Here is a 25270-nt window from a genome sequence, read left to right as displayed (position 1 = left end):
TGTGGTTTATCACATAATTTATCTAGCCTCACCCAGGCCTGATTACTGCCACACCTGTTCTCAATCAAGAAATCACTTAAATAGGACCTGCCTGACAAAGTGAAGTAGACCAAAAGATCCTGAAAAGCTAAACATCATGCTGCCATCCAAAGAAATTCAGGAACAAATGAGAAACAAAGTAATTGAGATCTATCAGTCTGGGAAAGGTTACAAAGCCATTTCTAAAGCTTTGGGACTCTAGCGAACCACAGTGAGAGCCATTATCCACAAATGGAGAAAACATGGAACAGTGGTGAACCTTCACAGGAGGCTGGCCGACCAAAATTACCCCAAGAGCGCAGCGACGACTCATCCAAGAGTCACAAAGACTCCAGAACAACATCTAAAGACCTGCAGGCCTCACTTGCCTCAATTAAGGTCATTGTTCATGACTCCACCTTAAGAAAGAGACGGGGCAAAAATGGCCTGCATGGCAGAGTTCCAAGACGAAAACCACTGCTGAGCAAAAAGAACATAAAGGCTCGTCTCAGTTTTGTCAGAAAACATCTTGATGATGCTCTGTGGACTGACAAAACAAAAGTTTAACTTTTTGGAAGGTGTATGTACATCTGGTGTAAAAGTAACACAGCATTTCAGAAAAGGAACATCATAGCAACAGTAAAACATGGTGGTGGTAGTGTGATGGTCTGGGGCTGTTCTGCTGCTTCAGGACCTGGAAGACTTGCTGTGGTAAATGGAACCATGAATTCTGCCGTCTACCAATAGATCCTGAAGGAGAATATCCGGCTATCTGTTCGTGACCTCAAGCTGAAGCGCACTTGGGTTCTGCAGCAGGACAATGATCCAAAACACACCAGCAAGTCCACCTCTGAATGGCTTAAGAAAAACTAAATGAAGACTTTGGAGTGGCCTAGTCAAAGTCCCAACCTGAATCCAATTGAGATGCTGTGGCATGACCTTAAAAAGGCGGTTCATGCTCCAAAACCCTCCAATGTGGCTGAATTACAACAATTGTGCAAAGATGAGTGGGCCAGAATTCCTCCACAGCGCTGGAAAAGACTCATTGCCAGTTATGGCAAACGCTTGATTGCAGTTGTTGCTGCTAAGGGTGGCCCAAACAGTTATTGGGTTTAGGGGGCCATCACTTTTTCACACAGGGCTATGTAGATTTTTCTTTCCCCTTAATAATAAAAACCTTCATTTAAAAACTGCATTTTGTGTTTACTTGTGTTTTCTTTGTCTAATACTTAAATTTGTTTGATGATCTGAAACATTTAAGTGCGACAAACATGCAAAAAAATAAGAAATAAGGAACGGGGCAAACACTTTTTCACACAACTGTATGTGTATATATATATATATATATATTATATACATATATATATATCCAGACAGACACACTTGGTATACCCAGTAAAGTGTTGAGTCTGTGTATGGGTCACTTACTGGACTATAATTACACTACTCACAGAAGGTAGTTTGGCTCTCTCTTGTGTTTTTCAATAAAACTGCAGGAAAGAGAAAGATTAAGTAAAATTTGGACTACATTTCCCAAGATGTAGTGATGCCTTCGTTTCAAACGAATATAAAGGGATATTCCTAAAATAAATAAGAATCAAAGCCAAATTAATACAATAGGCTATAAACAATATTATCTTGTGCTAAACTTCAAGAAAAAGTGCAAGATAAAATGTAAGTTGTTTTTATTTATGACATGCTCTTTGAAGTTTACTTTTGATATTTTTTTATTTTACCTCTGTTTCCGGTGCATAAACGTTTGTTTTTTTCCCCTTAATATGCTAATTTGTTACTAAAAAAAAGTATAATGTACTTTTGACTTTTTATTAGACGAAAACCTTGCGTAAAAAATATACAAAACTTGTACGCAAATGATAACAGGCTAAATTTAGAGCTTCCAGTATTGATTATGTCGACGAGTCATCCTTACGTAGTGGGAAAAACAAGTGTCCGAGGAGCACCTGAACGCACCACAGGGCTGTTTCTCAGCAGAGCTCGCTGGAGCTCACGTCTGCCACAATCGTCAACAATGTAAGTTTATTGCCGTGCTTATCTTCAAATTTCTTCCTAATTTAATATGAAGTGGTCTCTTTTGTTGTGTATATGTTTTAAAAAGTGTTGCCCCTTTCGTCTTGTTTTAAAATGATCTTTTTACTTTCGGTTTTTAAAAGTTTTTGGTCTTTTTTTTATTTATTGTTTTTTTTTTTTACTTACTTTATGATCTAGATATGAATGTATTTAAAGTTGAATAGGTTTCACCTACAGGCGATGAAGGATGTTTTAATCATGATCTTAAAAAACAAAAACAAGCGAGTAGGAAATCGAAACCAAAGTTGGCCTCAGTGGCGGTGACAGCGCACGGGAGGGGAGCGTGTAAACATCACGACGCGACGCACCTGCTGTATCAGTCAGACTGCTGAACTGTTGCGTGTTTCCTGGCAGACTCCAACTCGGCATGGACGGGGTCACAGAGGCCGCTGATCCCTCGGCTCGCACCTACTCCCAGGTGGTGTTCCTGGACATCCCCCACTCATACCCGCCTGCAACCCCCATCACCTGCCGCTACACCCTCAGCGCTGCCTTCACGCCCCAGTCCAGGGACTGGGTGGGCATCTTCAAGGTGGGCACACCGGCCTGTGCTGTTATCAATCACATTTTATTTATATAGCACCTTTCATCTAAGTACATGAAATACAAAGTGCTTAACATTTTGACTGAAAAATAAGCATAATAAAAATTAAAAAAAACTGGGAGACCAATGCACACTGACATACAATTATGAAAAACACGTTTTTTCTTGCTTTAACATATATAAAGTGGTATGAAGGCATTTGATAAGCCTGGAAATAAAGGAATTATTTAGTTTCTGTCGTGTTTAGATTTTGATATAGTGAACTATTCATTATACATAATTTCTGTGTCCTTAGTGTGATGAAGGAAAACTAAGTATACCATGTTAAAAGTTATATTATAAACACATTGATGTGATTTATAGCTGCTAGGATCCAGGGGGTGGGTGGGTAATGTCTGGGGTTATGATTTTATTTTCATTTTCTTTATTTATTTATTTTTGCTCTTAATTTATGTGTTAATTTTGCATTGTTATACTTAATAATATGGGCATTACTTTTTTTTTTTTTTTTTTTGTTTTGTATTTGTTTTTTTTTTGTTATTACATTTATCTATTAATTTTTTGTTGTTATGTATTGGTGTTTTTTTTGCACCATGTTGTTTTTTCAGAAAAAGGAAAAAAAGAAATAAAAATTTGATCACAAAAAAAATAAAGTGGTCTCCCCTCATCCTGCCAACTCAGAGTAGGAAGAAAGCAACCAAATTCTGCAGTGTCTGTACAGCCGCCCGGATGAGCCAACCAGTGTGATGTGGCTTCTACGAGCCAATAAGATTCTGCTCCCTTTTGTTACGTAACGACGGGCGCGATTTACATCGGTTGGCCTCCGATGCATGAAACCACGCCCACAACTAACTCCGCCGGCCGGAGCTTCCGCCATTTTTTCGGTGTATCGCGTCATTCGCGTCATCGCGTCATTCCCGTCATCGCGTCAGGCAGCCAATCAGCACAGAGCCTCATTATCATAGCCTCCCCGCCCACTCAGAATCCTGCATAGATAATGAGGTTAGAGACTGGGAAGATAAAGACATGGCTCAGAGGCTGAATTTCTAATTTATTTAGCAAAAACAATCAAAAGCTTGTTTTTAAGACATTCAAGGCCTGTTTAAAATAGGTATTAGATGCCATAATAGGTCCCCTTTAATTAAAATGAAATGATAAAAGTTCAATAATTAAGGCTAAAAATAATCAGTCCACAACAATAAAATATAACAATAATAAAAACATTACAAGAAATAGATAAATCAATAAAACAAATACATCTAAAAAATGTTAAACAGAATAAAACTATAAAATTTAATGCTACATAAAAGCCAGACCAAAGAGATGAGTTTTTAGTTTAAAAATGTCCACATTTCCAGCTCCTCTCAGATCCTCCGGCAGGCTGTTCCACATTTTTGGAGCCTGGTGGCTAAAAGAGCATCACCAAATGTTTTAGTTCTACTCTGTGGAACAGCTAAAAAGGAAGAGCCAGAGGATCTGAGGGGCCTTCCTGGTTCATAGAATAAAAACATCTCTGAAATATACTCTGGTGCAAGCCCATGTAGCGCTTTATAAACTAATAAAAGAACTTTAAAATCAACACGAAAACTAACAGGTAGCCAGTGTAAGGATTTTAAAATGGGCCTAATGTGTGCTCTGTTAGTGCCTGTGCCGACTACAACTCCACTGGTTTTGTGAGAAACATACAGTTTTTAAAAATGTCACCCAAAACTTCATTTCAATGACAAACTATTTCAATACTCCACATTCAACTGTTTACAATAAAAGGTTAAAATAAAAACGTTTCTTTCTCCACGTGTGACAGCAAAGTTGAGAAAGACCACACAGTGAGAGGGGAGCCATGAAATAAAGCCAGATTGCAATTTGCAGCTTCACAACAGGACAAGGATCTTTATTTTTGTAGCCGTGGGCTGCGTTGTGATGAGACTAAAACTGTTGGATCATCAGAAATCCCAAGTATCAGGTTAGCAGCATCGTGTTGTGCAGCTGCTTTCCTGCAGGATGACTGGTGCACTTCGCTAAATGTTTGGCATCGTGAGGAGAAACGATTATAAGCAACTCTAAGCAGCCAAAAGTAGCCTGAGACTAACAAAGGGAAGGTTTTGGAGAGACGATCACAAAGTCGTGAACTCTGTTCGTGGAAGCCTGCGAACAGCACTGGAAAGGTGACAGAGGTGCAGCACTTCTGTCAGGAGCGGGCTGAAATGATTGTGAGATGTTGTTTGAACAAAGTTTAGCAGTTACCATGTCACTGTTCGGGGAGGTTGTGTGTTTGGGAGAGTTCCCAGGCTCCTCTAACCTTCTCGCTGCAGGTGGGATGGACCACGACCAAGGAGTATCACACCTTTGTGTGGGCAGAGCCAAGTCAACATGTGGAGGGTCAGCAGACGATGACGACGCATGCCGTGTTCAAGGGTAAGAGATAAGATAAGATATTCCTTTATTAGTCCCACCGCGGGGACATTCGCAGTGTACAGCAGCAAAGGAGATAGTGCAAAACAAGAGGCATCAATAGTAATAATAATAATACAGTAATAATATCAGAGTATGACACACTATAAACAGTACTGGTATATATAATAATAATAATAATAATAATAATAATAATAATAATAATAATAATAATAAAAAGACGGATATTTACATGATTGCACGTTGCAGTGAATGATATTGCACATTATTTTCCAGTATGTACATTTATTGTCAGGTTGTTATGTATGTGGTCTACTGTGAGCAGTGCTGGTTGTGTAGTCTCACAGCTGCAGGGAGGAAGGACCTGCTTTCAGTTTTTCTGGGGGGGGAGGGAGGAGCATCTCTGCTCTTGTGTGTAAAGTACACACTTTCCTGTGTGTGGTGTGTAAACAGTGCAAGCACAATCAATCCCTTAAACTATATTTATTTTGATTCTCCTTATGTTTATTCTCTGTCTCGCACATCTAAATCTTGGAGTTTTGATATGTAAAGTTCACACAAAGGTCAATAAGGGCCGAAGTACCAATACAAGATATTGAAAAAGGTATTTTATGTAGAACTCCTTTTATGACTGTAAACATCTACATTTACACTTTTCCTTGGTATAGTTTGGTTTAAAGTTTTTCTCCCACGGGGGGGGGGGGAGGGGGTTGTTTTTGCTATAATGAGGGGCGAAAGTAAGCCGGATCGGTCCAGAACGGGGATCCGGAAAGAAATATAGACTCGGATCACACAGGAAGGCGTTTTGAGCAGAGTGGGAGGAGAGAAAAGAATGGAGAGGACAGATGATCCACCTGTTATTCCCAGCGTACTGATGCTCACAACATGAGCAGAAACTAATCAAGTGTTAACTAGAAGACAAAGCATTATCTAACGCTGCCAGTTTGTCCCACAGACGAGCAAACTACACTACAGCGGTGTAACGTTATACGTATATACACCGCTGTAATGTAGAGAAAGATTTACGACATATTTAAGAGAAAAAGGGAGTCCGACTCCGAAGTTAGACACACACACACACACACACACACACACACACACACACACACACACACACACACACACACACACACACACACACACACACACACACACACACACACACACACACACACACACACACACACACACACACACACACACACACACACACACACACGTCTATTTGAGAATAGCCTTTTTACAGTTAGGCTTACTCTAAATTAGGTAAACAACACTAGTTTTAGTATGCTTATAAACCATAAGCGTACTAAAACTAGTCCTTCAGATTTGTTCACAATAATTCTGTTCTGCAATTACTTACATGAAAATAAATGTAATGAATTAATAATAAATGTAATGAAATAAATAATAAATTAATTATGCTCTGTCCTATTATATAATAGTCATTTTAAAATTGTAAAATTGATTTTTATTAGTTCCTACAAGAACTTTATCCTACTTTCCTCCTGCCTGGGGGTCATGTTCTGGTCCAGGGGGGGGGGGGGGGGGGGGGGGGTTACCTGTCCCCCATCAGACCCCAAGTGGGAATCACTGATGGTCTTTTTTTAGTATTAATATGTTATTGACATGACAAATATCAAGGTCTTTCATATTTAAAAAAAGCTAATTAATAACTTTAATCTGTCCTCCCTCTGTCCCTCTTTCCCTCCCTTCGTTGTCCCTCCCTCCCTCCGTCCATCCTCCCTCTGTCCCTCCGTCCCTCCCTCTGTCCCTCTGCCTTCCCTCTTTCCCTCCCTCCGTTGTCCCTCCCTCCCTCGGTCCTCCCTCCGTCCCTCCGCACCCCCAGAGTACTACCTGCCCCGGGACGAGGCAGAGTTCTACCAGCTGTGCTACATCGACGGCGGGGGCCAGGTGAGAGGAGCCAGCACCCCCTTCTGCTTCCGCAGCGCGGCGGAGCCGAGCTCGGAGAGCATGGACGACGACCTGCTGGTCATCACCACGCAGGTATAAGCTTAGGTCATGATACGCTTCCTGCAACCTAGAACTTCAGTGAACCTGTAGATATGGGACAGTTATGCAGAATTCCTCTGGACAAACATCCAGATCCCCACTCGGGGGCTGCAGCAGGGATCCATATATCAGGTGGTCACTTTGAGGTCTGAAAGCTGCTCACACGCAGTTTTGCTTTCGATTCCGTCATTTCTGCCACAGCAAATATTTGATGACCGAACTTGAACTTCTTGTGCTCGTTATATCTGTTGTGAAAGTACATCGCTTTGCCATGTCACATGTATAAATGAATTTTTTATTGTTTGTTTGTTTGCAATAAACACAGGAGCAAGTGGACCAGAGCCATCGGGAGAAAGGTGAGCTGCAGAAAGAGCTGCAGCTGCTGAGAGACGACAATGAAGCGTTGAGAAGCGCCCTGCAGAAGGAGCAGAAGGAAACCACGAGCTTCAAGGTCTGCTCTCCTAACCCCCCCCCCCCCCCCAGTTTGCTCATTGTGCAAGAGAGAGATTTCACTTTGAACTTTGACAAGATGACGCAGCGTGTTTGATGTGTGCAGGAGCAGAACGAGCAGAGAGGGACGGAGGCGACCAACCTGCTCCGAGACATGGATCAGCTCAGGGAGGAGAAGGAGCAGCTGAAGAAGGCGCTGCAGCTGCAGCAGGAGGAGAACGACCGCTTAAAGGTTCGTCCTTAACTCCCGCGCCAGCTTGAGTCTCACCACTGAGGTACAAACCTGACTGATGTCCCTGGCAGGAGGAGATGGTCATCCAGATGACGAAAGAGATGGAGTTACGGCAACATAACGCCACCGAACAGGAGAAGCAGAGTCAAAGCTCCAAATTGTTAAAAGGCAGTGAGGTAAGTTTTTTTTGGTTTCCCTTACCTCCGCCTCCGCCTCTTCCTGTGCCCATGTTTGCTTGTTATTTCTCCTCAGGAGAAATATGATCGAGCTTTGACGAAGATCAATCAGCTGAAGGAGGAGCGTGAGGAGCTGAAGAAGAAGACTGAGGGTCAAAGTGAGGAAATTGAGCGGTGAGTGAAGACCAGAGACTGGATAAAGAGAACTGGACGCGGATTGTGCCACATTAGCTGTGGTTTTAAAGCCTGATTGTGGGAACTCTGGTCGTTGCCATCTTCATCAGAACGACTGCTCAGCCAAACAAAAATGGTCAGGTTGTCTAATGGCGCTTTTCCACTAGTACCTACTCAGCGCGACTCGACTCGCCTCACCCCGGTTTTGCGCTCCTCCTCCAGGTTCTACATCTTTAGTGTTGTCTTCTTCGTTTAGATCACACAATCAAATACGTCACAGCAGCTTCGCTCCAACCTCCTACTTCTGATCTGGTTATTGAAAAGAAACGAGAACAAGGCGAGTGGAGTTGAGACGAGGCGTGACGAGTCGAGTCGCGCTGAGTAGGTACTAGTGTAAAAGCGCCATAAGCGAAGGCTTCCTACTGTTACTCTACCATCTGTCCATCCTAGTGGTAGACGTAACTACAAAATAGGGATGGGCGGTATGGAGAAAAAAATTTATCGCGATAATTTCTGGCATTTATCCCGATAACGATAAAAATGACGATAAAAAAAATATCTCTTCAACTCCACCTTTGTAACTATAAATCTATCACCACATTCAGTCTTTGGAGCCCCCAAATCACTGCTCTAAAAGAATACTAAATGCTACTAAACTACACCAATTAAATTGAATTAATAAAAACCAATTAAATGAGTACACCTGTACTGCAAAACTGTAATGACTCAAGCTCCTCGCTCTCAGATCCGCCATATTTGTTACACAAAAACGTCATCAACGGGAATGTTTCTTTCTTTCTTTCTTTCTTTCTTTCTTTCTTTCTTTCTTTCTTTCTTTCTTTCTTTCTTTCTTTCTTTCTTTCTCTCTCATTTCCTTCCTTCCTTCACCCACACGTACGTTGTGCATCGATTTAACGCAGAACCATAAATCAGCTTCACACAAAAACGTCATCAACGGGAATTTATCATTTTTACCGCGAGATGACAAATTCTTATCGTGGGGAATTTCTTTGACGGTTTATCGTGTACGGTAAAATATCGCCCATTCCTACTACCAAAGCAACGTTTCAGAGCCCAGGTGTGACCCCTGACCCCTGCTCCAGTGCAGCGGCTCCGGAAGAGCAATCATCCTCTTGTTAGGTCGTGCTCAAAGTTCAAAAGCTCAAAAGTTGAATTAACAGAAAACACAAAGAGATGACTGGAATATAAAATGATATAAAACGACTGATGACTGGATGTCAAATATTCTTAGCTTAAGTGATGTGGTCCTGCACCAGCACCGTGGTCGTGTGATGTGACGTCGAATTCTGAGCCCGCTCCTAGTGGCGCTACGAGGAACTGCACTAATGTTTCCTGTTTGCATCATTAAAACACGTGACAGCTTGTCTAAGTAGTTCCTTGTTTTGTCTTCAGACCTCTCACATGCTCTCCGTGTCTTTCAGGCTGAAGGCCAAACTCAGAGAAGGAGAGCAGGAGCTGCTCAAGTCTGCCGACAGCATCCCGCTGCTGCAGGTCAGCTTCTCTCCTGTTCCATGACTCTAAAGAGGAGACTCATTTATTTATTTGTCAGAGACCGTCTACAGAACACCTTAGATGCTCTGGGGGGGGGGGGTGTAAACAGGTGCAGACTTGATAATTGTTTTGGGGAAATGTAGGAGGTGAGACTAAACCATCGTCTGAGGAAAATCACTCATCAGTGAGAATAATCAGTCTGCTCGGGGGCATTAAGACCGGACTCTGGATCAAATGAAGACGGTCAGGTGGTCTTATTTACCCAGAGTTCCAGAGTGATGGGTGCATCAGGGTAAGAAGAGAGGTGGAGGAAGTCAGGCTCCCATCATGCCGGGTGCCTACCGTAGAAGCCGTGGGGGAGAGGCTAGGATCTGGGGTTGCTGGGGTTGCTCAGGTCTGCCTTCAGCAACGTTATGAGGTCAGCTGACCACCTGGAGATACTGGTCTTCCCTGATGACGCAGGCACCTTCCAAGCTGACGCTGGCGGGATTAATCGGGCTCAAGCAGTGACAGGGTGACGACCTGGTCACTCATGGAGCCAGCGTTTGAGTGTCTGGACTGGAGCCCCCTGATACGTCGGTTCAGAGGTGCAGGGTGACTCGCATCAGGGTCACGTCGTCATCAGCACGTTTACAGCTGCGCATGGGACCTGGGTAACACCGACTTCAGAAGGAGGTCGGGTGGAGGTTAGTGGCTGACTCCACCTTCTGAAACCAGCTGCTAAGCGGATCTGGGAAAGGGAACCGTTTGTCTGGGTCATGACCAGAGAAAGTCACGACAAAAACATGCACCAGCTTGTGAGATGAGGACAGAATACACCGCTTTTAGAGCACCTTCTAGGATTGCTGTGGCAGTTGCCCATACAGGATATTGAGTTGTGTCCTTCAATGCTGCAGATTGATCTTCAGAACAGCGAGAAGGAGAAGGAGGGACTTGTTGCAGAGCTGCAAAGGCTGCAAAGCCTTGCTGACGGCATGGATGAAGTGAAGAAGGAGAACCGGGAGTTGTGTAGGAGGCTGTCGCAGCAGGAAACGGTTCAGGTCTCTCCTCAGGACAACCTAAAGGTGGGAATGATTTAAAAAAGGAGGCTGATGTTCTCTCAAAAGTAGCAGAGAGTTAGTTATGGTGGAGGGAAGCCGTGCAGTTTAATGACGCTTGGTCTTCAGGTGCAGAGTCTGGGCCGCCAGCTGCAGGAGACGCAGATGAACCTGGCCGCTGAGAAGGAAGAGTCCAGCAGCCTCAGGAGAGGAGCCGAGACCCTGGAGCGCGAGCTGCAGCATGTCAGCGAGCAGCTGGCCAGTTTGGTCAAGTCTTACGACCACGAGCAGCGAAAGAGCAGCAAATTGGAGGTGAAGCCGATCCACAAGGACATTTACATTTGCTATGTGACTAAAGCTTTGCAGACGTCACGCGTTTGCTTTTTTAGAGGCAACGATGTGCCACTGGCTCTGTGGCACCAACTTAGTGCATGTGCAGAAACTTTAAAGGCAAGAATAAGGGCCGGTCCTGCCTTTTTTTTTCTTTTTTTCTTTCTCAAAAAACATAATATTGTTATATAGAGACATCATTCAATCATGTCAATCATATTTATTCATGCATATTTTGGGAGAGACGTGTATATATATATATATATATATATATATATATATATATATATATATATATATATATATATATATATATATATATATATATATATATATATATATATATATATATATATATATATATATATATATACCGTATTTTCTGGACTATAAGCCGCACCTGCATATAAGCCGCATCCGCATCCGCTATTTTAAAAAAAATTATAGAAAAAAGATATATAAGCCGCATCCACTCTATTTAAAAAAAAAAGATATGCAAGCCGCAGATATTTCTGTTGTTAGATTAGATATTTACTACATGTACAGAACCATTTTGAACTGTAAATGATGTACATGTTTGTACCTAAATAGATCCTTTCCTAACAGTGTCTTTTAACACGGCAGCAACTTTGCTGATTAAAACAGGACAGAACCAAGAGAAAATAACCGGTATTTATCAATCTATTTATCTGTTTGAAATCTGCTTCTATCTACTTCTATCTGCTAAAGAAGAAGTAGCGTATTCTTCTTTGCATTTATTGTGTCTTAGTTGTGATTCTAATTCCGGTTAGAGCGCCCCGAGCGGTGGAAGAAAAATCCACAGAATGGCCGCACCTTTGTATAAGACGTATGGTTCAAAACCTATGGAAAAAGTAGCGGCTTATAGTCCAGAAAATACGGTATATATATATATATATATATATATATATATATATATATATATATATATATATATATATATATATATATATATATATATATATATATAAACGACATGTCGAGGAAAACGTGCTGCACATGCACGCGTCCCTCCATCCTGATGGTGTCTGCACAAAACTGACCCAACAACCTGATCACATGGGACGATACACTGTAGTCAACACGTTATGGGGGGTTTTCCCAGGGATATACGTTAGTGGGGCAGCCGGTGCACATGTCAAAGACGTTGCGTGTATTTGGTCAAGGGGGGTGGGACTCGTCAGCAGTAATCAATTAAAACAACATACAAGATAGCAGATGAATGTTTTGACAGTATTAATGCTGCGATTTCCCTGATCTGCACTTTAGGTCTTTACTTGAGCTCCACAGAAAATGTCAGTTCTTCTTTGCCAGTGCTTTTCTGTGATTGCATGATCCCTCAAGACGGTGCAGTTTATTGTATTCAGTTCTTCATGAGACTCGTATTCTGGATGTGGGGAATCCTCCGTAAACCTGACTCGCATCATCTTGTATAGCTGCTGTAGTTTAATTGGTCAGTGAAGGATGCTCATGTTGTCCACCTGTTTTGGTCGTGATTATATAGTACAGATACTGTTGAAGCTAAAACTGCAGCTTCTTTTTTCTGATTCTTCAGCTGCAACTCGGAGAGATGAATGAAGCAATGGCAGATAAGAGCATCTTAATCGAAGAGAAGGAACAGGAAATGATGCTGATGACGCAGGAGACGGAACAACTGGCCCGGGAAAACAAGGTGCATGTACAGAAGCGCTGATCATTTCTGCCGACGTTCAAACTGAGTGCTGCTTTTTACAGACGGCTGGCTGCGTTTGTTCCTCCAGGTGCTCAGAGACGACATCGAGGGCCTTCGCAAAGTTTGCGCAAACAACACGTCTTTTACAGAGTTAGAATACGTGCAGCCTGACATCCTGCCGCCCGGCGGTGACACTGCAGCCGCTGGACACGGGGCGGAGACTGAGAACATAGGTGAGGAACATCTTAGCAGTGAGCAGTTGTGGGAGTCGATCTTCTGCTCAAACCCAAGTGTTTGACCACATGCATGCGCCCTTTTGGTCAGCTGAGGTTCTGTAAGATCTGCTGACGCTGCAACACTGTGGAGGTGTCCCACTTTATACGGGTGGATGTTGCACGTCTTTGTTCCTTGTAAATCCTTGTAACGCCCCTGACTTTTTCTGGATCACACCCCACCCTCAACCAGAACTGCTCTGAAGGTATGAGGAGGTATGTTGTTTGAGGGCTTCTCCCCGCATCGCCCGTTCAAGTTCGTAGGTAGATTTGTTTTGCAGTAGATGGGAGAAGGCATCTCGCACACAATGTTTACAGTCATTAATTGTCAGGTCAGGCCCAGGAGGAGCACTGAAAGAGCTCCTTATAATCAGTATCCACAAAGGTAACCTTCTTGTAACCTGATGAACCCCTAATCAGGCATCATCACTGATTATTCCTGTGATGGTGTCCCTGAGACCAGAATCAGAGCACTTAAATGTCACCAGGTGAAATGAATCGGTGTTGAATTGTTAATTTTTTATTCAAATAACAAAGAAGGTATTTGAAAAATACATCAATCGTTGAGTTAAACCAGCTGCTAAAAAGTAGTATTTGTCTAGTGCTACAATGACATGATTTAATCTTTCTCTGCAGGAGGCGTTGAAGAACTCCGGGACGAGGTAAGTCAGACCGTCCCTTCAGATCAGACACTAGAAATGCTGCATTTGCTGCAGCTCCAAAGTGGAAATTCAATAGTTTTGTACCAGATTTTTGCACTGTTGTTTTGTAATCATCACTTATTTAGTTAGTATAAGTTAGGTCAGTTATTTGACTGGATGGGTACGACACATTTGTCCACGTCTGTGTTATTGTGGCACATTGTGTTCTAATGAGAAGACCAGAAAAAAGCTATAAGAAAAGAACTCAAATGCATACTATACATACACATATACATACATATATATATATATATATATATATATACATACATACACACACACACAACTAGTCTAAATTTTTGGAAGCATTGCGCGGTTCAGTCCCATAATCGTGATCTGTTTTCCTGCTTTAGACTGTTTATTTGCATTCTTCAACGCAAATCCAGATTAGTTTTCTTCACAAACAACGTTAAAAGGCCCATAAATCCACGTGGATCATTAAGATCCAAGTCTGGACACCAGCTCATCCTGGATCTCCTCCAGTCAGTCAGTCTGGCCTCGGACCTCCCTGACCTGCCCGGCCCACATGACCCCCTTAAACAGAACACCAGTAAAAACCATTAACACGTTAAAAAATAAACTAAAGAACAGTCTGTGTCAGTGAAGTGCTGTCTGGTCCCTGTACTGGTCACTGCATACATGAAATACTGAAGTTTACGAATAAAAGCCTCGTATTGAGTCCCAGACCACGTAGATGTAGTTTCAAGCTTCAGACTTCTGCAAAAATCTGAATCTGTAATTCTTCTTTCTGCTTAGTGTCCGACCCTGCGGTGACCCCGTTGTGTAACGCTTCTACAAACATTTGTTCCGACTCTCATGTACTTCTGCATTCACATCTGTTAATGTGTCCGTTTCCATGACGTTACCGTGACTGGTCTGGGGCTCAAACTCATCACATGTCAGTTCAGTGGAGCCCAGCTGGACGGAGGATTAGAAGAGTGAAACGTCTTTCAGCAGGGAGGCCTGCTCGGTGCTGGACCGCTGCACATGACTACATTCTGCAGGACACTTTGAAACCAGCTTCACTGACAGCACACTGGCGTACGGTTCAAACCTGCTAATAACAGCCAGGGGTATTTTTTATATCCCATTACAAGGCCCATCTGGCATTTTACAGTTACGCTAATTCACAACAAGACACATAAAGGTGTAGTACCTGCACAAGAGGCAGGAACATGTCACAAATTAGATCTTCCTGACGGTACTAAGTGTCAAAGTCGTAGTATTTCAAGACATTACATTTCACGATGGACTTCAAAAAGGATTTTGCTCACGCGATGGTTCCCACTTTTTAGACTGGTATTAAAACTAGTCATGATGACACATCACTGACAAAACACCAGAGAGGAGAACAGGCCCAGCTCATGTGATTCCCGGATACCGATACCAGCAGTTGAGCCGTGTACTATTTATTTTTGAACCAGCATTAAAACATAATCCCTGATCGTAAACTATTTGGTTCCCTCTTGTGACGCTCCATCTATTTGTGTCCTGGGCAGTCGCTGGTGTGTCGTCACTGCCAGGAGTGTTTCCCCGGCATAACCCGGAGTGAGCTGGAGCAGCACGAGCAGAGCCACAGAGTGTGTCCCTTCTGCACCGTCATCTGTGACCACATGGAGCAGTCGGTCTTTGAGGATCACGTCTACGGCCACGAGCTCTGAGGGCGGCGCCCGCTGCTGAGTTGGGTTGGAACGTCTGACGAGATGGTGTCACCGTGGTCGTTTCCCCAACTATTTCAGCTTTAGGCGTCCGTGTCAGCTTACAGCAACATGAAACATGCCTGCGTCATATAATCTCATTTACTTGTTGCACAGAGATTCATCTGAACAGAGAAGAAAATGTCTGCAGGGAATCATCATAGGGTTAAATTTATGCATCGATGTTTTAATAATAGTTGAAGAACTGACTGTTCAGCCAAGTAGCATTCAGAAGGGGGTTAATCAAGTCACATATGGTTAAACACTGGGGTTGGATCTGAATGTTGTCATTTTGTCTTTACAAATGAATGTCTGTGTTCTGGATATCCACCTTTCTGAGGAATCACCTTCATGGTGGTTCTCATTAGTCAAAAATCTAAACGAGCCCAGTTGGGTCATGTGGCGTTTGATTTTGTTGTTCAAACGTTGGACGTGCTTCTAAATAAGAATCTGAATGTAATGGTTACCAGGGCCAACTTTGACCTTTATAGTCAAATACTAAACTATCGGATGAAGATGTGTCGTCTGGGTTTCACGCGAAGGGTTTGAATGCTAAAAGTCCTCATGTTTGGAACATGCACGTGAAAACCAGTAAAAATTAAATCATACAAGTCTTATGAACCAGCCTTCAGATCTTTTACAAATGCAATGATTATTTAAATGAATGTATTATGAATAGTTAATGTTTAAAACTTTATCCAGGAGGTGGAGCGAAGCTTTGCACTGACATGTTGTTGACGTAACTGATAAAATGTGCTGAACAGGAGACGCAGATATCCAAGACACCAGTTACGTAAGATTAAAATGTCATGCCTGTAACCCTGGGATTTGTGATGATTTAGCTTCTTAGATTTGTCAGACATATGACAAATCCTTTCTTTTGATTCTTTTATTAGTTTGCTCTAGCACACAGTACAAGCATGTAGGTATACAATATATAGAGGCTATAAACATGTGCAATATTTGTGTCTCATATCCTCTCGCCACAACAAGGGCAGTCCACTGAGTTCCTGTTCATTTTCACCAACTACACACCTGAGGAAAGATACTCAGATGGAAGTTTTCCAAGAGCATCACTAAAATATGTCACAGTTCAAAGTTCCCTTCTCTTGTATTTGTGAGTAAAAATAAGAGAAAACAGCTCTGTTTTGTGAATTCAGTGCAGTTCGTGGTACTTCTGTTTAAAAGAAAACAAATCTAAAATGAAACTAATCATAACCTCAACAAGACAAACAAAGGTATTTTGTAAAGCTGTTAGATGTGACCCATCAACAACTCCACGATGTCCGTCTCAGTGGTTGTCTGTCACTCCCACCGAGGAACTGAACTGTGCTGCTTTAAGGGTTAAACAGGTCACTTTTCAGGACGAACTGTGTTGACGAGAGAACCAACTCTCAACCAATGAACCCACTCACATCTGCAGGGTCTTGGGTGTAACATGTAAGGTGGGATGTTGGTCATTTAGGTGGATTTATTGGATGATGAACTGTAAGTGGGTCTAAGGAATATTAAAAACATGCAACATAAAGGGGGAGACGTTTAAAGTTTTATTCTTTATACAAGAAAACGATAGCCATCATGTTTTGAACATAGACGTTTCTGTAATTACCCCAAAAGACTGAACAACACTGCAGCTCCCGTCAGTGAGGATTCAACGCTGTGGTGCTCTCGTGCACAGCTGTGACGCAGGAAGATGTCCTCCTCAGGTCCAAGAGTGATCACAAAGGATCTTCAACCCCACACCCCCCGCCAGCGCCGTCAGCAGACCCCCCACAGGCACGTTTTGTTTGCCGACATGTCTCTGGTGCCGTCACAAGACGGTGACCCCAGTCCACTGGTCTCTGTTAAGGCGTCATCTGATTGGCCTCGTCCGGCGTGACGTCCCGAGAAGTCAGCTCCGAGAAGAGGGCGGGCAGCCAGTACTGCGCCTCCCCAGACGCCTGAGCGTCCAGCCAGGCCAGGCCTTCTTTCAGTAAGTGCTCCTGGAAATAGAAGAAACACATTTTGGGGTTTATTTACCTTCAATAATACAATCAAAACAACACTTCATCATAATCTGCTCCTTCAAAGCATGAAAGAGTGATCAGAAAGGATCACTCCTTGAACAGCTGGCCCAGCTGTTACCATGTGGACTAATGGAGGACTGTTTGTCCTGTTGTGCTGTTTGGGTCTCAACGAACCACTTGAACAACAAGAGTTGACTATAGGATGGAAACACCCTGCTGTAGTTATTGTAAGCAAATAAATAAGTCCAGACAAAACAAATTATTGATATAAATTGTAGACCACAAATATACCAGCTGGATGCTTTGTGCATGTGTTGGTGAAATAATGAAAACATTTTTAACCTGGGCTGCTCGGTGGCGCAGTGGGTTAAGCAAGTGGCTCATATACTGAGGATACAGTCCTGCAGTGGTCGCAGGTTCAAATCCCGGCCTGCGCACCTTTGCTGCATGTCATCCCCATTCTCTCTCTCTCTACCCCCTAACTTGAATAAAGGGCCACTAGAGCCCAAAAAAAAATTTTTTACCTTTACAAAATTTTAATCAAATTTATTAACCAAATTTACTTTTGTTTGGGTGCAACTACTCTTCTATGAGAAGCTGAAACCAGGAGATGTTGGGCCTTTTTGCTTTTAAAAAGGCTCACGTTAGGTCTGATTTTGATCTTTAAATGCCTTGAAAAATACTTTATTAAACCTTGAGGGGAAATGTGGGGTTTTGTGTTTGTAGCCTAGCAACCAATAAGCTGATGTGAAGTCACACGCAGCGTTTGCAGGTAATAAAGGTGAACTCTTAGTAATATGTTCCCTCAGCCATGTACAGTATCTGAAACACATAATACTGAATTCCTAACATTTCCAGTGTTCTTGCCAGGTGTTTATTCCAGGTATTACCTGGTCTACGGAAAGCCAAATCAGTTCCTTCCCCTTGGAAATCTCTTTCCCGTTTTCATGGTTACTCATCACAGCAGTTAAAAAATACCAAAATGATCACCAAAAACCCCTGCAACAACAACAACACGACATGTCCATCCAGATATGTCCATGACCTGTTGAATAGCGCGACAGGCAGGACTCGAGCCTGCGCTGCCTGCACGAGGCCTCTGTAAATGGCGCCCGCTCAACCCACTGAGCTATCCACGGCCCCATAATCTGGTTTTCAAATCTAGGACCCAACTTGGAGCCCACTGAAGGTATGAGACGTTTTTAATTGATCATTTTGGTGTTTGAAAACATCTGCAGCTGCTCTGCTCCCTCAGGAGAACTTACCAGGACCTGGCAGGCTCGTTCCTTCTCCCATCTTAGACCATCTCTGATCTCACTCACCGTGACATATCCTTTTTTCTGCAGAGAAACAAATATCATCTTGAGGGAAAGAGAGACGAGCTCCCATTTTGGGATTTTTTTTTAATTTTGGCAAAAGTGCAGTTTAATCTCTCATGTGGTAGTCGGTGTGCTGGGACGCAGCTCAGCCTTCCACATTCGTGGAAAGGGATTTGTGTTATTTAGACATATGATTTGTCAGTTAAACCAAGTACATCCATATATAAACAAGTGCATACACGACTTTATGCCAACTATGACTATTACAATAGATACTGTTTTGTAGGTCACTACAAGTGTAAGTACATATTGTCAAAGCAAGGGATGCAAATTTAGAGTTAAAGCGAAGTGGGAGCATCATCGTACCTCAGCCAACTGCAGTACCACGGTGTGATCCATGTTGAGCTCTGCAGGGACTGACTGCACCAGGTAAGAACCACCAACAGGGATCATCCCAAATCCATTCCCCATCGCCTTCAGTTTCTTTATGGCTCTGACCAAGTCGTCCCTGTGGAGCACAGATTCATCTATTCATGACACCTGTTGCGTAAGATGTAAATCATAAACAGTTTCAATACATAAAGGACCATTAAGAGAAGAAGTAAAGAAGTAAACACAATGTTTCTGTGAGTGCTACTTACTGGCTCACTTCTTGAGCATATTTTCCCCGTCCCTTCAACACTCTCTGATGAAGCTCATCCAGAGTTATAAGCCCTGTAAGAAAACTCAGATGTCACAATGTGCAAGACTGTTTTAGAGACAGTTTAGTTTTGTGATGGCTACATTAGCCATCGCAAAACTACCATTGGACGATATGTTCCATTTACTGTTGCCGACAGACGTAAACATGATCAAATTATTAGAACTGAACTGAGGTCTTAGTGGGGTGGTAACTTCAAGCTGCAGTCAAATCCAGTGAAGAGCACTTCACTTTCAAAGTACAGTTACAAACCTCCATTCCTGTGCTTCAGTGCAAGACACACTTCAATGATCTGTACACCAAGTTCATAGTAGAAATCACCAACGCCAAGCATCTCAGACCAAAATCCTTTTCCAGCTGCGAGGAACAGAAATAAACAGGGAGAAAGAAGTTTCAAAGTGTTGTTTGATTTCAAGACACCAAACGTTCTTGCATTGCTAAAAAGAGACCAGTGCTAAGCACGCATCTCTTTGGCTCATTATTGTTGCTGGTTAAAATCCAAATGTTCCTCACAGGCAAGCGGGTCAACACCAATGGTGGCACACATTTCCTGAAACTGGACCCTGAACTGTGGGTTCTTGCGGATCTCTTGCTTGTGCTTGCTGGCAAATTCCTCCAGGTTGGATTTGAATGTTTCCAACTGTTTAGACATCTGGCAAAAAAAAAAAAGAAAATAAGTACAGTTTCCACAATGCTTCAAAAAGTCATCAACTCCAATCCTGTATGTGCCCTATTTGGACTCACTCCTGAAACGCACTCCCTTAAAAGGCAAAGCTCATGTAATTATAGCTTTTTCCTCCTTGATTGCCAGACGTCTCATCCTTTCCTGGAAAGAACAAGCTCCACCTAACTTCACCAGGTGGATTAGAGATGTTATGCACTTTTTGAAGCTGGAGATAATCAGATACACCCTTAAAGGCTCCTCACAAAACTTTAGGAAAATTTGGGCTCCTTTTTAGATTATTAGGAGAGTTTACAAACACCACTGAATGACAACTACAATATTATTTTTAGAGTGAGGCGGCAGCTTCTCCTCATAATATCCTTCATTATTATTTTTGCAACTTAATAGTACACCCTCCCCTTTTTTTTTTTTTTCTTAATTTTTATTTTTTACACTGGAATAATGGACAATCATTTTTATGTACATCTGGACTCAAAGGGACAATGGGGATTGTCGGGAGGGTTGAGGTGGGTAGTGGGTGGGGGAGGGATCTTGTACACTTGTAAGTATTTCAATATTAAAGCCATACTACGCTTATATTCTCTATAACCTGTAATGCTGTAAACATATGTATATTGCTTAATGTAAAACCAATAAAAATTTCTAAAATAAAATAAGTATGGTAATAAGAATACTAATCGGAGGCCAAATTTAAATCTTTATGTTAAAAGCTAATTTGTGTAATCACTGCTGTCACTCACTGAAAACATTTAACTGAAAACGAAACGCTTGTGATCGAAACAGCATTTCAAGCTCCCATTTGCCACAAAACGAACCGACGACTGAGACCAGCAATTCTTGAAATTGAGTTTTAACTAAGAACATTTCATTATACATACATACTGATGAGTTATTGAATACTTGTTTTACCCTATGAAGTGTCCAAAAATGTTACAATTGCAAAACTATGAGATTTTAGCCTTTTTCAATTTTTTTTATAACATTTTTAAAAAAGAAAAAAAAAAGATCCAGGTAAAAGAAAATTTTCTTTTCAAATAAATTTGTCGCAAGCAAACCTCCCTTATTGTAAAGACAGATATCAGACCACCCCTAACATTTCATTATTTACATATATTTAATTCTGAAATGAACATTGATCAGATAAACTGATCCACACTTGTTTTTAAAAGCATTTAAACCGGAAGTAGTCTGAAACATGTGACTTGAACCATGCAGATCATGTCAACAGAAACTCACCTGAATAATCTGATCCTCTGCAAGAACATTTCCCCTTTCTTTGTATTTAGCCTAAATTGAAAACAAAATCAATGTTGACATTACAAAAATACTTGTACCATGTCCATTTTCTAATTTTTAAAACAATTTAACACAGAGTTTACACAGGATTCAATAAAGTATTCATGGAGCACGGCCCAAGAATGATGCGTTTGTTTCTTCATCTTAAAATAAATAAATGAATAAATAAGGCATTTTTGATCATCCTGTTTCAGATAACATGTTGTGCACCAATAAAGTATATTTTTATGATAAATTACAGTCTGTTATTTATTCATGGGAGTAGCAGGTTTCTGAAATCCCCCTGTCATGTTTGGTACCTCATTAATCAGATGAAATAGGGTTAGGGTCGGAGGTAAATCACATATGAACCGTTTCAGTAACTTCTAAATAGGTGGTTTTCTGTATTTTACACAGATACAGATACGCTGGATTCACTTTGACAACATAATGATTAAAAACAAACCTCTGCCAGCTTCTTTTTGGCAATAGCTCCAGCACCGACACCTCTCCGATGCATCTTGGTTTTTTAGTCAGAAAGATTACTATGAAACACCGAGTTTAAAGCTGGATAACTTTAGAAATCTAACGTTTAAACGTCAACACACAGGTTGGCGTTAGGACTAAACTTGCTACACGAGCTTGTTTTTAAACGTTTTCCCTGTATATAGAAGTCTACGACAATGTTACATCTTAAATGGGACGTTGGGCCATGAATTAAACTCGTTATAACTCATAATAATATGCATTTCCCAGGTATTTAATTCTCTTTTCGAGAGACTGCTTCCGCATTCTTTTGGATGGACTAAACGAGTTTCCGGTATTGTGTGTCAACACCACACATAACTCCACAGCGCCCCCTGTTGGCGTGGAGAATAGTGGGTGGAGGTTGTAATGACAGTCGATCTTTTCTTAACAATTACTGTTTATTACTTGTATAACTTGATGCTTTATTACTTTGTGTTACCTTTTATTACTTGAAAAAAACACACAACAAACAGAGTCAAAGTGAATGGAAGTTTACAGTGGCCGACAAGGGCCAAACACACTGCAACGGCCTCAGTTATGAGGAAAACGGCTTCAAGTACAGAAACGATTCAAATTCACAAACTCAAAACGAGGTACAAAAAGAGGAACGCGGTGCAAATGAAAAAACGTGCTGCAAAAAACAAAGACAAATGCAGCATCATCAAACGCACTGCAAATAGAGAAACGATGCAAAGCACAAAACGATATAAAACAAGAAACCATCTTCATAAGAAAAACGCTTCATAACCAGTCACTACAACCGGAAGTGCTCCAAAACTGCAGGGGCGCTCTCGGCGTAACAGAGACCGAACAGCTGACTGAACCACAGTGTTTACATCCATGGTTTAAACATACAGCGGGAACGGTAATGTGATTTTTATCTGACTATATTTATATACGATGTTTATATCACTGTATAACGCTGTACATTACGAGACGTTTCTTTATTATATTTTAACGTTACACCTGTTTTAATAGTAGGCTACATTAAGAAGCCCTCTTGTCACAGTCTTCCATAACATAAACCCTGTCCTTTTTTTCTTTCTGTCATTAACAAGCATAGCATGTAATGTGTATGTTATGGAAGACTGTGATAAGAGGGCTTTTTAATGTACTATATGTAACGTTAACAGGTGCTTTATGTGAATCTCTAATCATGATCTTATCTTATTAATATTATGTGCAGCCTTGTATCGTCTGGTGTCAAATATATTATACAGTGATATAAACATCGTATATAAATATAGTCAGATAAAAATCACATTACTGTTCCAGCTGTATGTTTAAACCATGGATGTAAACACTGTGGTTCAGTCAGCTGTTCGGTCTCTGTTACGCCGAGAGCGCCCCCTGCAGGTTTGAAGCACTCTTTTGAAGATGGTTTCTTGTTTTATATCGTTTTGTGCTTTGCATCGTTTCTCTATTGCGTTTGATGATGCTGCATTTGTCTTTGTTTTTTGCAGCACGTTTTTTCATTTGCACCACGTTCCTCTTTTTGAGTTTGTGAATTTGAATCGTTTCTGTACTTGAAGCCATTTTCCCTGAGACGTTTGGCCCTTATCGGCCACCGTAGAAGATAGTTACTGAAACAGCAACCACAAATAATAATACTGTAATTTAGCAGATGCTTTTATCCAAAGCGACATCTGAGAGAACACCACACCAGGAGCAATTAGGGTTAAGGCCTTGCTCAGGGGCCCAAGGTTCATCTTGGTTGCTATTCTGGGACCTCCAGACCTAAGCCCTCTACTGTAGCCACTAGACTACCGCTCACCAGGTGGAGACATAACAGATGGAGAAAATGTTTAAAAAAAATTAAAATTAAAATTAAAAAAATACTTTATCAATCCCTGAAGGGAAATTAATCAAACTTGTTGTTGTTAGGACTTTTTCTTTTTCAAAATTATGTATATTGGGGGTTTTCTATTTTTTGCCATTTACCTTTATGGATGTAACACATGGTGTATATTGTGAGGTTTATTTTGTTTGTTGCATTTTTTTTCCTTTGTCAATTCTTTTTCATCAAAATATTACATCTCTAAGTAAACCTTTCTCCACATAAAACATTAAATAAGCTCCCGTCATGAGCATATCTCAGTAACCATTGCAAATTGGATTGCATGCAAAAAGAGACTTGGACATAAAAATAACTGACCAGTGGACACAGTAGTAAATCACAGGAACGGTGATCAGGATGAGTGGACTGGACACGTGTACAAACATACATGCTATCTGGACTGTGAAGGATGAAATTAGACAAATTGCTATGTGGTAAACTATGTATCTTACTGAATTCTGTTGTTGATATGATCATGAATCTTACATAGAATGGGGCGGGACTTTGATAAGCGTCAGCTTCTCCCGTACCCTTTTCGTCATGTGTTGAGTATGCAATGTATAATGTTCTGGAGATGAAATGTGTCTATATAAACATGCCGAAATAAACGAAATAAAAAAAAAAAAAAAAAAAAAAAAAAAAAAAACTTCTGCAACATTAAATCTTTTGGATGAATTTCAAAATCCTTTTCTGTCAAGGTTGTGTTTACCACAGACCTGCTGTACAACATAGATTAATATGTGAACCAGTGAGTAGATGTGATCACAATACCCTGCCAAAGACAACCTGTTGAAGTTTAAGAGAGACGTTTGTGGGGGGGCACGGTGAAGGTCCTGGGTTCGATTCCCGCCGGGGACGCTGTGGGCGCTGAAGTGCGTGTTAGTTCCCCCATGACTTCAGTGCCCACACCCTGGGTGGGGTTGGTGAAAGGGCCTTTCTGTGTGGAGTTTGCATGTTCTCCCCGTGTTCCCTTGTGTAGCTAATGTGAGCTACCCTCACAAAAACATGCACACAGTCCTGGGCTATACATGCCCCCTCTGGCCAACCAGGGCGCCAGATGGGGTGGGGAGGATCTGGCCGGAGTAACGTGATCCTTCCACGCACTACGTCCGGCCGGAGAAGCCCCACCCTGTCTGGTGAAAAGATGCGGCCTGCTCACTCCTCAGGTTAAGGAGGAGACCTGAGCTCAGTGCAGGGCCCTCCCGGGGTTGGTAGAGGATGGCAATTCCCAGGACTGTTACTTAGGTAGGAGCCCTGGGGGAAAAAACCGGGATAAAAATATATTTAAAGAGAGACGTTAGTGTGAACTGTTCATTGTGTGGGTCTGAGCCTGAAACGATCACACCCTTTTATTGATACATTTTGGACAGAAGTAACCTGGTAGCCTACGTGTCACGGTTTGGTTTCAGTTCTGTCTTGACTTCCCTGGTTTCCGTCTGCCCTGATTGTCCGCACTTGTGTCTCGTCTCTGTATAACTTGTCTTGTCTTTCCCTTGCTCCCGGCTGGTCCGTACTGTTTCCACCCGCCATGTGTCCTGTCAGGTTTTTGGCTAAGCTCTTGTGTTTTTGGTAAC

The 25270-nt window shown here is 41.8% G+C and overlaps 2 protein-coding genes across 3 annotated transcripts; one reads left to right on the top strand and one right to left on the bottom strand.

Annotated features, from left to right (window-relative positions):
• The first annotated feature begins 1912 nt into the window (after nt 1-1912).
• On the top strand, nt 1913-16165 carry calcoco2 (calcium binding and coiled-coil domain 2). Its single transcript, XM_061707571.1, has 15 exons — nt 1913-2049; nt 2461-2638; nt 4963-5065; nt 6912-7069; nt 7401-7526; nt 7632-7757; nt 7829-7933; nt 8010-8107; nt 9550-9619; nt 10516-10683; nt 10786-10968; nt 12560-12676; nt 12765-12909; nt 13585-13610; nt 15149-16165. The coding sequence occupies exons 1-15, from the start codon at nt 1928-1930 to the stop codon at nt 15308-15310; spliced, it is 1887 nt and encodes a 628-aa protein (XP_061563555.1). The 5' UTR covers nt 1913-1927; the 3' UTR covers nt 15311-16165.
• A 674-nt stretch (nt 16166-16839) lies between these two features.
• On the bottom strand, nt 16840-24553 carry snf8 (SNF8 subunit of ESCRT-II). 2 transcript variants are annotated; one of them, XM_061707569.1, is made up of 8 exons: nt 24483-24553; nt 21293-21343; nt 19885-20023; nt 19624-19728; nt 19313-19385; nt 19038-19179; nt 18618-18692; nt 16840-17328 (listed from the first exon to the last, which is right to left on the bottom strand). In XM_061707569.1, exons 3-8 carry the CDS (start codon nt 20021-20023, stop codon nt 17191-17193), a joined length of 672 nt encoding a protein of 223 aa, XP_061563553.1. In that variant the 5' UTR covers nt 21293-21343; nt 24483-24553; the 3' UTR covers nt 16840-17190. The 2 variants fall into 2 exon arrangements, with proteins under 2 accessions (XP_061563553.1, XP_061563552.1); XM_061707568.1 differs by lacking the exon at nt 24483-24553 and adding an exon at nt 21798-22144.
• Between the last annotated feature and the right edge of the window lie 717 nt (nt 24554-25270).

The sequence above is a fragment of the Cololabis saira genome, chromosome 19, assembly GCF_033807715.1.
Source record: "Cololabis saira isolate AMF1-May2022 chromosome 19, fColSai1.1, whole genome shotgun sequence".
Classification (NCBI taxonomy): domain Eukaryota; kingdom Metazoa; phylum Chordata; class Actinopteri; order Beloniformes; family Belonidae; genus Cololabis; species Cololabis saira.
This window is presented reverse-complemented; position numbering and strand designations above follow the sequence as displayed.

Coding starts and splice junctions, on each gene's coding strand:
- calcoco2 (XM_061707571.1), top strand. CDS start 1,928: ATGTCGACGAGTCATCCTTACGTAGTGGGAAAAACAAGTGTCCGAGGA. Junction 2,639..4,962: donor ACTGGGTGGGCATCTTCAAG/GTGGGCACACCG, acceptor TTCTCGCTGCAG/GTGGGATGGACCACGACCAA. Junction 7,934..8,009: donor AATTGTTAAAAGGCAGTGAG/GTAAGTTTTTTT, acceptor ATTTCTCCTCAG/GAGAAATATGATCGAGCTTT.
- snf8 (XM_061707568.1), bottom strand. CDS start 21,851: ATGCATCGGAGAGGTGTCGGTGCTGGAGCTATTGCCAAAAAGAAGCTG. Junction 19,729..19,884: donor TGGTGTTGACCCGCTTGCCT/GTGAGGAACATT, acceptor TGTTCCTCGCAG/CTGGAAAAGGATTTTGGTCT. Junction 18,693..19,037: donor TGGTACTGCAGTTGGCTGAG/GTACGATGATGC, acceptor GTTTCTCTGCAG/AAAAAAGGATATGTCACGGT.